The sequence below is a fragment of the Mauremys mutica genome, chromosome 9 (genome assembly GCF_020497125.1).
Source record: "Mauremys mutica isolate MM-2020 ecotype Southern chromosome 9, ASM2049712v1, whole genome shotgun sequence".
Classification (NCBI taxonomy): Eukaryota; Metazoa; Chordata; order Testudines; family Geoemydidae; genus Mauremys; species Mauremys mutica.
The window spans coordinates 19171779-19185773 of record NC_059080.1 but is presented as its reverse complement, the minus strand read 5'-3'; the positions used below and the strand labels follow the sequence as shown (position 1 = coordinate 19185773).

At 46.1% G+C, this 13995-nt stretch overlaps 1 protein-coding gene across 1 annotated transcript in view; it reads left to right on the top strand.

Moving 5' to 3' along the window:
- The first annotated feature begins 13202 nt into the window (after nt 1-13202).
- The window catches only part of LHFPL1 (LHFPL tetraspan subfamily member 1), a 39364-nt gene continuing 38571 nt past the window's right edge, over nt 13203-13995 (top strand). Inside the window, exon 1 of the mRNA XM_045031377.1 lies at nt 13203-13698. Within this exon, the coding sequence (XP_044887312.1) occupies nt 13317-13698 (382 nt within the window). The 5' untranslated portion in view covers nt 13203-13316. The remainder of the gene's footprint in view (nt 13699-13995) is intronic.

Here is a 13995-nt window from a genome sequence, read left to right as displayed (position 1 = left end):
AACAGCTCCTGCTGTTGCTCTACATATATGAAATTAGAAGAGCCTTTACATAGCAGCACCTCTGTTATTTGCTGGAAACCCACCAGCCTGAACTATCAAGAGAGGTATAAAGGGCTCAGTCACATGCAAACTACATGTGTCTAGTGTAGAAGAAGGGTCACCTGCTATTATTCTGAGATTATTCTCAGTTGCCAGTTCAAATCCACTTTGGGTCAGTATTGATCCAAAGTTGTTGTCATGGAGATTTGGGGTGTGTGTGTGTGTACGTGAGCTGCAGGTGATATTGTGGCTATTCTTAGGCATCCCACGTCACAAAAATAAACCACCATCCACTAACTTGCCAGTCTCAACTGAGAGCCTGACAACAGGGCCCAGTCTTGCTTGGTTCCTAGACACTACAGTAGTAAATAAGTTTCATTCTAATAACAAGTGGGAAACGGAGGCTGAGCTGCTCTCCTCTCCCCTAGATTTGGGCCCTCTTGACCAGAAGAGGCACGTTGGTAGGGGAAGCGATCTTGTGATATGTGAGTACTGTAGAGAACCAGAATTTCAGTCTCTGGGGCTGTCATTCTGGTACCCTTCTCTAGTGCTCAGTTCGCCCAAACGCTAGACGTAACATGTAAAGAAACAGGATTATTTTCCCTTTTTTTAGGGGAAAAATGCAAATGTTCAGACCAAGCACCATCATGTTTCAATAACCCAGTTCCTTTGAATTCCACTTTATGTTCAGAAACTGCTGAAAGGGCATTTTTATCCTGGTTAAACAAACATCTCAGGCTTTTTCCATGCTCACCGAAAACAAACCTCTTTTGAAGTGAATCAGCAACAGCCGAGTTCAAGGCTCCAGCACTCCCCCTCTCATTGTCTCTTTGAAAGTTAACTCTTTTCCATTGTTGAGACCTCTGTCCTTAAATGTTCTTTTGATCTAGGCTCCATTAGTCACAGCAGAGGAACAGGCTGAATTTGCATAACAGCTGCAAAGCTACCTAGGGGGCTGTTTCAGACATTTATGCCATTAGTCTGTTTGGGGGAAGGTGGTTTGCTGGGAACTTTGGTGAGTTAGTTGTGGAAGACCCAGAGGGTAATTGTTGGCCTGTCTCTACAACCTGGCATGACTGGAAGAGGTTTTGGTGCTTGTTTTTGTTAGGGTTAAGGAGGAATGGCACCCCAAACCTCCATCCTATTGCTGTGGATTGCAATGTAAAGCCCTAGCTTAATGTGTGAGCATTTCTCCATCTAGTGGCTGGCCCCACTGAATATAATTGCCTGCAACTTACCACCTATAGGATTCTTCTTCATCTCAAGTGGCAGAGGCTACGGTTTTATTGCTGAAGTTCTTGGGTTCTCTCTCCACTGATAAACCTGGTGTCTTTGTGACCAGATTCAGATGTGCCTGGTCTGGACAGCACCGATGTGGTGGCTGGCTCAGAGTGGCAAGGTGCCCATGGGAGAACAGGTGCACAGTACAGTATTATAAGGGGGAGGTATAGCTGGATGCAAAGGTACCAAACAAGGTGAGTACACAGTTCAAGGTGCAGGTACAAAGGGAGCATGTGAAGGCCCCATATTGAGTGGTTTGAGCATTGGCCTGCTAAACCCAGGGTTGTGAGTTCAATCCTTGAGGGGGCCATTTAGGGATCTGGGGCAAAAATCCGTTAGGGATGGTAGTTGGTCCTGCTGTGAAGGCAGGGGACTGGACTCGATGACCTTTCAAGGTCCCTTCCAGTTCTATGAGACAGGTATATCGCCATATAATAAGTAGTGCAGGTTGAGGGGAGCAGATGCAGGAGGGGAAGCAGACAGACAGAGGTAATTACATACAGAAAAGAGAGGCTTATGGGACAATGGAGTGTAGATCTGTTGCCTCTCCCCTGAATAGCCAGCACCCTTGCTCTCCTCCACTAGCTAAAAGCCCTAGTGGTGCCACGGGCATTTGTGCTGCTTCAAGCCCAGACCAATAGTTTTTCTGCCTAATTACCCAAAGCCTCATTTCTAATCCAGCTACCTGCTTTGAAACTCTGCCTTCTCCACCTGCCAGCCCCTCTTCTAGCCTCAGGGGCCCTGGGATGGTCAGAAGCAGGACATGTTATAAGCAGCAGTGTTAGTCGGTTAGTTTGAAAGCTGCAGGGAAAAGCTAGTGAATATGCTGTGTTACACTGCAGGACTTTAGTGGCCGACCTCATCCCTCCTATACCACACCCATGTTGAGGTTAAAATGCCATGTGTACTCTGGATTCGCTGCATCTCACAGTTATGGTTAGTGCTCCCGGCAAAAGCCCCTCGCTCTCTGCTGTGATTGCTGTCTTCTCTTTTCTTTATAAGTCTTACATGATTTCATGTTGATTTTTTTTTTAACTTAGCTTGAGACCTCCTGCAGCGCCTGCCATTGAGCTTACACCAACCTCGAGAGTAAGGCTTTCTCACGGCCAGAGATTTAACAGCACAAAACATCTACCCCCTGCAGTAGTGGCAGGCATGAGACCTTGGCTGTACACTTCCAGAAGGCTGATTTTCTTTCCCATGTTAAATCCCCACCTAGACAGACAGACTGACTGACCCTGCATTGTTTCCACTCCTGCTGTCTCTCCAGAAACCACCAAGGCTGCTGCTTTCAGTCAGTCTGCAGCACTGCGTGAGACTCTGCAGCATGTTAAAAGCAAGTAGGGACTAATTTCACCCTCATTGCAGAGCTCTGCCTGGCTCCCACAGATTTAGGGGTCTCCAGATGCTCTGGGATGCCATCTAAGCTCTTGTAATGGGCCCTTCTTCCTCAGCAGGTGGGACTGTACAAGCATCAAGAGGAAGAAACTCTCTGCAGAAATTGCTCCCCACCACCCACATGGGTGTGGCAAGCCAGCTGCTGTTTGGATTCTGGTGGTGGCAGTGGTGTGGGGCAGGCTTCCCTCCTGGGTTACCTGGGGCCCTGTGAAGAGTTATTTGTAGTTCAACAAAAATGCCACTCTCAAAGTTTCCCTTGAAACCGCATACTGCGCCCTGCAAAAGTCCGGCTCTCCCAGGCTCTCAGAGTCCAAGGGCCTTCTTTGGTCCTTTTAGGCTTTGGCTTCATCGGTAAAGCCCTCAGCAAAGGGGCCCACCGTAATGGTCGTTTTTCTGATGTGGCCTTTTAAGTAGTTCCAGCCTAGTGTCCACGACACCTTTTATAGAACGTGCCCTGATAGCTCTTAGAAGTTCAGTCCAGGCAGGTCTAGCAGTGAGACCATGAATCGGAATCTCTTTGTTTTATGGCTCATTGGGTGGGTAGAGGATGCAAAGAAGAGATGGGATTTGCAAGAGGTCGAAAAGGAAATCAACCCTATTTTGCTTTACAAGGTGTAGAGGTCCTGGTCCAACAAACAGCAGCCCTTCTGGTGAACACCTTTGTATGCTGACATTTCTTGACTCTCACAAACTGAGCTTCCTCCCTGTTTCTAACCCAGCTTTTCCATTTCCATAGCTTAGTTAAGCGCTAATCAGTGAAGCATGATTCCTGCGGCTGGCTTGCCTAACGTTGCACTGCACGTCCGGGAATGGAAAAAGGAATGCAGGAAAAGTCAAAATAACCTCTGATGAAGGTCACATCCGCATAGTGTGATGCAATGATCCTTTGAACAGTGTCCTCCCTACAAGTGTATCCCAAAGTGCTTTCCAGAGTTTGAATAATATGAAAAGGATCCAGATTCTGCTCTCCATTACACACATGGATTATATGGCATAAATTACATAAAATGGGAGGGAAAGGAATTTTGACTGTTATATTAGGAATCAAATGAAATTTCTGCCAGGTTTAATATTTCTCTGCTTCAGGACAGTGGGCAGGTAAAAAGGGAAAATGCAAAAATGCAGCACAGGTTCAGGGCAATGAGGGAATGAGGCTGTTTTCTCACACCGTCTTGGAATCATCATTGTGATTCTTCCGATCAGAAAACCCTGGCTGAGTTGCTATGCTGTGTGCAAAGCTCTATTTAAAATGAACATTGCTGTGGTTTAGTCGGGTGCATTCTGATGGGCAGAGTGGATGTCTTCACGCCCCACTTTACCCTGTGCTCATCCAGCACTGCGGAGCTGCGAGGGGAGGCTAGTGAGAGCACGCTGTAGCATTAGAGCGAGTCTCCTGCCCCTGAGATGTGAGACACTTTCTGCACTGTTCTAGGGGCTGTCCAGGAAGAAAGTAAGACCCCAGATTAGCAATGATGACGTGGAGTTCTGTCACCATTAGGTCACTAGCTCAAATCTGACCAAGGTCAAGGAAAGTGTTTAGTGGCCCGTTTGAGTTGCTGATATCAGTTCCCTTGGTAGAGGACAAGGGCCATGTTTTGCCTCAGACTTCCCAGATATCCCTCCGCAATGAGTTTGTCTCTAAGCATCCGCACTGCCAGTTTCCCTCCACACCTGGCACCCTCATTGGCAGTCTTAGCAGAGAGGGCAAAAAAGAAAGAAAGCCACCCTGAAAGTGATCCGCCAAGCTCAGGGCTGAGGCACTGTGGCAGCAGGGCAGTGTGGGGAAAGTTCGCCTTGCAGCTGCCAGTGCTGGGCCGGTTTTGGGGATAAATGGAGGCCTGAACTCTCCAGGGCTGTCAAGCTGTTCTTTGCCTGCACCTTTCCTATAAAGAAAAGAGGGTGTGTAGGTGTATGGGTGTGTGCGTGAGAGAGAGAGAGAGAGAATGAACCCCAGATGTGGCTACAAGGGAGGGCAAATTTCTGGGGTAAAATCAAGCTGAGGTGAAAACAATCATAGAATCAGAGGACTGGAAGGGACCTTGAGAGGTCATATAGAATCACGAACGATATCATTTCATGATCACGTTCACCCAAGCTGCCTTCCACTTTCAAATTCTCAACCAGTTCCTCCCTATTTGTCAAAATCAAATCTAGAACAGCCTCTCCCCTAGTAGCTTTCTCCACCTTCTGAAATAAAAAATTGTCTCCACTACATTCCAAGAATTTATTGGATAATCTGTGCCCTGCTGTGTTATTTTCCCAACAGATGTCTGAGTAGTTGAAGTCCCCCATCACCACCAAATCCTGTGCTTTGGATGATTTTGATAGTTGTTTAAACAAAGCCTCATCCACCTCTTCTTCCTGGTTAGGTGTCTGTTTTTTACCCCTTTTATGCTTAGCCAGAGACTTTCAACAAGTCTGTCTCCTATTTTCATCTCAGCCTCAGTCCAAATGTATACATTTTTAATATATAAGGCAACACCTCCTCCCTTTTTCCCCTGCCTGTCCTTCATGAGCAAGCTGTACCCTTCTATACCAATATTCCAGTCATGTGTATTATCCCACCAGGTATTTGTAATGCCAACTATGCAATTTGAGTACTTCCTTCTTATTTCCCATACTTCTCGCATTAGTATATAGACATCTAAGATACTGATTTAATTCCCCCCCCCAGTTCTGTCTTGTCCCTCCTTTATCCCTACGATAACAGCCCATGCTCCCTCCAAATTCTGAATCTTCTCCCAGGTCTCCATGTTTTGGACTTACCTGTGGGCTTTTGGTCACCTGCCCCCTTCAAACCTAGTTTAAAGCCCTCCTCATTAGGTTAGCCAGTCTGTATCCAAATATGCTCCTTCCTGGAACAGCATCCCATAGTCAAGGAAGCCGAAGCCCTGCTGGTGACACCATCCTCACAGCCAGGTATTCACCTCCAGGATGCAGCTGTCTCTGCCTGGGCTCCCACCCTTGACCGGAAGGATCGACGAGAACACCACCTGTGCTCCCAACTCCTTCACCCTTACTCCCAGAGCCCTGTAGTCACTTCTGATCTGCTGAGGGTCAGATCTCGCAGTATCATTAGTGCCCACAGGGGTGAGTAGCATGAGGTAGTAGTCAGAGGGCCGGATGATCCTCAACAATCCCTCTATAATGTCTCGGATACGGGCCCCTGGCAGGCAGCTTACCTCCTGGGATGCCATGTCAGGGCGACAGATGGGTGCCTCTGTCCCCCTCAGAAGAGAGTCACTAACCACCACTGCCCTACGTTTACTCCTTAGAGTGGTGGCTGCAATCCTCCCAGCCTTGGGGGTACATGGCTTCAACCCCTCCACCTTTGGGTGTGATTCCGCATTGCTCATTGCCAGGGCAGCATATCAGTTTTCCATCACCGTGGTGGGTGGGTTGGAAGCAGGGATGGAGCACTGCCTGTTGCCAGAAATAACCAGCTGCCAGTGTCTTCCCTGTGATAAAGCCATATCCTCCTCCAATGTGGCTGACTTACACCAAGGTTGAATCTGGTCCTTAATTTACAAGGTGAGCTATGGCTGAGCACATACTGGCTGCTGTGCTGGTTTATAGTCTCTGGACAGCTGGTCTCTAACTCATCAGTGTAAAGCACCTCAAGATGAGTATGAATGCTGCTGTATACAATCAAAACCTAGTCTGGATTTAAACAAATAGAGCCGATATTTTTAACATGGGGTCCAATTCTTCCCCTCATGACCCCTCCCCGTGCCCTAACTTTTATGTCTGGCATTAGCCCTTTACCATAATAGTGACTTTCTTGGATAGTACCTGATATTGCTGTCTGGAGGACTGTAGCCTGTTCTACCCAGCATCATCAAGCAGCCCAGGTTGGAAGCATTCAGCATGCTCAGAGTTAATTCCTGCTAGGTAGTGAGTCTTGAGAACGCCTCCCCTCCTTCCCAAAGGTGAGTGTCTGCGCACAGGCATCAGAGAGGAGAGGAGCTTTCATTACAGTGCCAGTGTGACTGGCAGAATGTCGGAGAGCAGCAGAAGTTTCTCAGATCACAACCTGACAGGAGAGAGACTGATTTAGTGGTAAGGAGATTAATTTGCAGTCTGAGCTAAATGCATTTAAAATTGCTTTTAAGGAAGTTTCTTACAAGTTCAGGGCTTTAACAGCATCTTAGCCCCAGTCTATTCATTTGTTCTGTGTTGTTAAATTTTATTTTCTTATTTTATTTTATTAACCAGAGCAATGTCATAGGGTGTTTGTTTTTTTCCTAATCCCATCTGTTTTGCTATTGTTTGTAGAATACTTACCTGGGATTAGAATCAGGATTTCACTTTCCCATTAACATACATTGAAGACTTAAAGGTGAAATGACAGGAGATTGAATATCTGAAAGAGACAACTTCCTAATGCGATAACACTACAGGAGTTAAATGAATGTATCCACTAGAGCTTGGTTCAGATAATCGGCTTAATTATGCACAATATTTATTGAAAATATGAATGTTACATTTCAGTGAAATGAAGTTTACACAGATTTCACATTTACTGCTTTAAAATTGCTTGTATTCCCTTAACAACCAGACATTCTGTATTGGCTTATGTGATTTTTCTCTTTTTTTTTTTGTCTGTAAAGGAGTGAAGGAAATGACAGCTGATAGCAACATAGTATGTCAAATCAAAGAGCAGAGATTAGAAAGACTAAGTACAGTTATAAAACGATTACATTTTAAACGTCTTCCAATCGTTTCCTTACTCTAGAAGTTTGCAAAGGGACTTCTATAAAACATGGTTTACTCGCAACCTTTCTTTTTGCATTTACAACTACTCCAAGGTTGGACAATGCCATGAAATATTCAGAATGGAAAAGCCCCGCACTAGCACTATATGAGCTAATAGGTCTTTTTCATCTCTAGAGCATGGGCTAGACTCTGTGCTGTATTTGGTAGGTGCAGAGGAGGGGAAGGTCAGAGCCATAGATCGATCTGTCTGTCTGTCTATCTTATGGTTTTATATGGCTGCCCATCACCATAGTATCTGAGCACCTTCCATGTAAAATGAATAACAATAGTGCTGTTCCTACTGGACTTCATGGAGTCTCTGGAACAGCTACTTGACTAGGGCTCAGAACACTGCTTAGGGTAGAAGTGTGTGAGCTAATTGGGGAGGTAGTATGGCCTTGTGGGTAGAGCACTAGTCCAGACTCAGGAGAGCCGGTCCTAGCTCTGCGGGTGGGTGACCGTAAGCAAGTCACTTCCCTGGATGTGCCTTGGTTTCCTCTTCTGTAAAATGGGGATAATAATATTGACCTTCTTTGAAAAGTGCTGAGAAAGCTATGGATGAAATATGCTATCTATGAGTTAGGTGGTATTATCCAGTCCTACAGTGACCCAGGCTCTGGCATACTGTAGGAGCTGATCTAAAGTAGGCAAGCTAACTAGGACCACCTGTGGATTGCTGGCAGGTAATAGTGTTCTGGTCATGCTCCCTCCCCCGGTTTCCTGCCCTTGACATGCCCCCTTCACTGATGACTACAGGATGTGTGGCACAGCAGCCAGCTACACTGGCATTGTATCAGCTGAGAACTCCCCCGTGTGGTGGGAATCATCAGCTGGGGGAAGCTGGTGGCTTTCCTGCCCCATTAGGCCACCAGAGCAGCTCAAAGGAAATTGATAACAAGAAAGGCTCTGGCTCTATAATTTGATGATTTATGTGTCACGTTACATCACAGTTATGAGGCAGTTGCAATATGATGGCTGGTGTGTGTATATTTCTGTCTGTCTCAAGTACTGTATGTGAATATGTTTCTGCTCTGCCTGGAGTGAATGCACACAGAGGATGAAGGTCTTAATAGTGGAATAGCTAGTAAAGATTATCTCATAGATCTCGTGGTAGGAGTCTATGCCTGCTTGTGACCATGAAGTCCACACGGCTACAGGATGTGGAATGGGTAATGATGGCAGAGACTTCTACAACCACAGAATCATAGGCCTGGCCACCACATCGGTCATGTGGGGACCTTTCACTCTAGAGTTCTGCTGTTTCCTGCTTGAGCAGGGATTCAGTAAACCTCAAAGGGTCCTTCCAGCAATAGACCGTGGCACCTGCCCCACTGCCTCTGCCTTCATCACTTGGGAAACTGCCTTCTACTGCTGCTGAGTGGACATCACCTGGCTAGTCTTTGTGCATTGCTGCCTGCCTCCTTGCTCTGTAGGGCTGTGACTCATGCCTCGCAGAGCATGGCACAGGAGCTGCTAGGAGGAGATGGCTGGCACCGCTATCCTCCGTTGTGTTACAGGAAGGGTGTAGAAAGAAAAGCCGATTGGGGGCCATGGGAGCATGAAGAGTGAGGGGAAGAGATCTGGGCTTTAGGTTACTCATTTGTATTTTATTTATTCATGTTCCTGTATGATGTTCTCTTGGCGGATGCCCCACAGTGCTGTATATCCGAGGGAAGGGAAGGTGAAGGCAGAACAATATTGCTCTGGGGCTTGGTGTCTTATTACTTTGCACCGGAAGGACTAGATTTTTAAAAGTGCTCAGCTCCCAGTTAGGAACCAAGAAGAAGGGTGCAGATTTTTAAAGGGGTTCAGCATGTTGGGGGAATGCGGAGGGCTTCTGGAAATCCGGCCAGTTCCCTTAGGCACTTTGGAAAATCTGACCCTAGCTTTCGGGCAGGTATGTTCAAAGGGACATGTCCCATGGAGTAGACACAAAAAGCACTTCCTCCACCATATCTCACTCAGAAATGCAGTCATCCCTGGAGTGGAGCCCAGCAGCTAGTTATCAGCATACAACAACATTACATCTCCCAAGTTTTAGCACAGGAAGAGAAGAACAGCGCATGTTGAGATGGGTCTAAATTACAGAGTTTGCATCCAAATTGGAATTTTTCCAGTGTCCAGCTATGTCTAGACTTGATGTGGTGGTTGGGGCTGCCCTGGTTTGATGCATCAGGTTGGGATTTGGATCTGAATGTCTCCCACCCCTGCTGGCGTTTGCATCTGGGGTTCCAGTTCAGGCCCATCTCGAGCAGTATCTAACAGGTGCTAGAGCAGGGAATTTAGGGAGGGATATAATGTAATAGTCCGTACTTTACTTTGGCCAGGTCACAGTGGCTAACACCCCGATTTCAGCAAAAACCATTATGGGGTCATTTTATTTTCTTTTAAAAATTGTTTCGTTTGAATTTAGTACCATGGAGACTGAAGTCCTCAGTCAACAGAACAGTAACAGCATGAGTAGCAGCACAACAAATCTCCCCCTCAGTACTGTACCCTGAACTGCAAAGGTCACCTCTAAAGGCAAGAGGCTACTCTCTTTTCCATGCCCATTCACTCCTTGGCCTCCCAACTCAGATTGCCAGCCAGGGTAATTGTGATGGTTGTCCTGTGATGTAGACATCTGGACACTAGGAACTAAATGGAGACCGCAGACTCATTTACCAGGGGAGACAGAACAGCCACCAGATGGTAACAACTTCCAGTCACTTCTGAGCTGGGTTGGATCCGGACCAGTGAAGTAGATTAAAACGGCGAAATCTTTTTTCTACTAAAGTTTTGCTATTGACTTCAATGGGGCCAGTATTTTACCCGAAGACTGCATAGCCTACAGTATTACTGCCTGCCTGAGCTCTTCAGGCTCCCCTGCCATGGGCCTGTTAATAGCACCAAGAGTGTGTGGTACGGAGGTAAGCTTGGTTCCAAAATGAAGCACAAACCAACAGATTTTAGTCTGAAGTTGCCTAGGTCTCATGCAGAGACAGGACAAATTTAGTTTGCTTCTCAGTGGGGAAGAGGAAATTCTCCACTGCAATGGGGGAGAGGGAAGGCGGAGGGAAAGAGTGCCTAGAGATGTAGCAAGCAGAGCCCAAAAGAGCCACACACGCCCACTCCGTTGTTAAAATGTATTCGCCAGACGACCTGTTACTGCAGCTGCCTCCTCTGTTTAGCTTCCTTCCGTTTTTTAATTGTAGTTCATTGGAGAAGCAAGAGAGAGATCATTCCAAAGTTATGCTGGGTGCTTAACGACCTGTCGTATATCTGGTGTGTGTAGAGGGGATGGATCCCGGAGAAATAACATGGGTTGCTTTTAAAAAAACCTCATTTATGCTCGGTCTCAATTTGAATATTTTTACTAAAATTAAAATAATAATAAGAAAGCGCAGTCCACTAGACTGGAACATTGACTTTCCCCTTCCCTCCCTAGATGTAACTGACGAAACATTTACAACCAGAGCATATTTTGGCAGGGAAGAGCAGGAGCAGAAATGACAGCTCCTGCTGCTCCTGCTATACTGTATTTTAATTAAAAAAACCCAACAACCTCAAAAAGTTTCCTGAGTCAAACGCCTTTAACATCTGTTTGAAATTCTGTTATTAAAACGCAGAGTTCCAGCGTGGCTGTCATTTCATGAACGTCCTCAAAGGGCTCTCTTTCTCCTTAATTAAAAAAATACCCGTCCCACCCCCACCCCAGTAATAAAGTTCCAGAGAAAGGAGTTTGAGGGGGAGAGAGACGTGTTAGTGCTGGTGTGGAACTGGGATTGTTATCCATTGTTGTGATAGGAAGAATGGTCCAGTGCTAGCTGGGGACTTGAGAGAGACAGCTTCAATTGCCTGCTCTGCCACAGACTTCCTGGATGGCCTTGGACAAGTCACTTAAGGGTATGTCTACACAGCCCGTGGCAGCGAGCCTCCCAGCCGGAGTCGAGAGACGGGTTGCACCTTAAGCTTCAGAGTCCAAGCTCCAGCCTAAGATGAGTGTTTTCAAAGAGCTATCTTTGCAGGGGGGAGGGATAGCTCAGTGATTTGAGCGTGGGCCTGCTAAACCCAGCATTATAAATTCAATCCTTGAGGGGGCCATTTAAGGATCTGGGGCAAAAATCTGCCTAGGGATTGGTCCTGCTTTGAGCAGAGGGTTGGACTAGATGACCTCCTGAGGTCCCTTCCAACCCTGGGATTCTATTTTCAGAGTGCTAGCACAAGCCCAAGTCTCTCAACCCAGGCTGGGTTGCTCACTGCTGCAGGCTGCATAGATGTACCTGTAGGCTCTCTGTGTCTCAATTTCTTATCTGTAAAATGGGGCTAATAGCACTGCCCTACCTCTCAGGCCTGCTGTGATGGTAGATATATTAAAGTTTTTGAGGTGCTCAGATACTATGGTAATGGCAACCACATAAGACAGCTATGTATAATTCTTCTTGGGATTGCTTTGAGGCCATCAAGTAAAGAAAGCAATTGTCACCTAGAAGGCACAAAGCTATCTGTCTATACATATACAGTGCAGTCTCTTCTGTGTGATTGGAGGGCTCATTGCAGCTGTTCACCTAGGAATGCTCAGTGAGGGAATTACACATTGCTATATAAAGTCTCAGTTTGATTAAAGCAGGGGTAGGCAACCTATGGCATGCGTGCCGAAGGCGGCACACAAGCTGATTTTCAGTGGCACTCACACTGCCCGGATCCTGGCCGCCGGTCCAAGGGGCTCTGCATTTTAATTTAATTTTAAATGAAGCTTCTTAAACATTTTATAAACCTTATTTCCTTTACATACAACAATAGTTTAGTTATATATTATAGACTTAAAGAAAGAGACCTTCTAAAAACGTTAAAATGTATCACTGGCACACAAAACCTTCAATTAGAGTGAATAAATGAAGACTCGGCACAGCACTTCTGAAAGGTTGCCGACCCCTGGGTTAAAGGAACACGGTCAATATTGTGAAACTGACTCATATGAGAAACATTCTTGTGTCTGAGAGAGGCCACAGGCATTGAGGGAACAAACTGAAACAAAAAGCAAATGATTATTCGTTGCTAATTTCTTTCATTTGCAATGACTTGCAATTTACTTTTAATTTTTAATTTAATTTCATTTAACTTTTAATGTGTTTAACTTTTAACTATGGGAGTCTGAGACTGGGCCCATGGTTTGCATATATAGGAGGACCTTTAAGTAACATTAATTCCTAAACACTTTTCTGGAGTGAAGAGTTTTTGAAACCTACAATGTAAAGTATGAAATCGCTCAACCAGTAATCTTATTGGGTGGCTTTTCTATTTCAGAGATTGCAGCTGAACATAGCAACTGCATCAGAACAACCCGCTAGCACTGTCAGAGCCGGCTAGGAGGTCAACTGACAACGGCACAACAGAATCTGAACTTTCAGCAGCCTGAGCAAATAATAGTCTCTTGTTGGAAACACTGGTTTGTCTCTGGGCCCATATGTATCATTCAGTAGGCCTGGCCGGGCCCAGCACTCAGGAAAAGGACTAAGAACACAATGGAGTGAAATAAGAGGGATGCTGCTGGCTTGTTGGATGAGGGAGGAAGTTGTCAGGGACCCATAGTTATTTGCAATATATAGAGGATAAGAATATTTGTAGGACTTTTTTTGAGGGAAAAAAAAAAAAGGATAATTTTGCCTGGAGGAAGCTGGTGGCCTCTGAAAGCAGAGAGGCAGACCTGACGCACTGTTCCTGTTTTCTGTCTGGGCTGAGTCCCTTCTGTTGCCCCTTCTTTTGTCCCTCTCTGAGGTTTGTGAAGACCACTGACAGGGAGACACTTTACATGCCCTGAGGCAGCTACCTTCAATTTCACTTCTAACCAGAGCTCTAAGAAGATGGGCAGCAGTTTGACGCTGGTTGGGGCCCTCTGGGCTTTCCTATCCTTTCTCACAGCAGTTGCCAGCTCGGCCAGTTACTTTGTGCCCTGTTGGCTTGTTGGTTCCCAGATGGGGAAGCCGGTTTCATTTGGCACCTTCCGACGGTGCACGTACCCAGCTCGGACGGAGGAGAGGCACCTGGTGATGGTGGAAGAATGTGGGAGGTATGCCAATTTTGGGGCTATCCCCAGCTTATCCTGGCAGATCTGCACCGTGGTGACGGGAATTGGCTGTGCCTTGCTGCTCCTGGTGGCGTTAGCAGCCATCCTGGGTTGCTGTGTGGAAGAGCTCATCTCTCGGATGATGGGACGCTTCATGGGGGCAGCCCAGTTTGTAGGAGGTAATGGAAATCGTTTGCATTATGCTACATACGTGAGTGGCTTCAGGTTGCTGATTAGCATATGCTAATACTGTACAGTGATCTTCAGAGCACTGCTCAGGACAGCAAAGATCCACTGAGCTGGAAACATCTGTATTAAACATCTGAAGTAAATCTCGGTAGCATGAATATGATTTTTATTCCAATACTTCACCCTTCTGTTTTATGTATAGTCTTTAATTTCCTGTAGGTTCTACATAAATACCACGTCTGTTACGAGAGACACTCTCAGTACATTAAATGTTCTTCTGGTTTGTT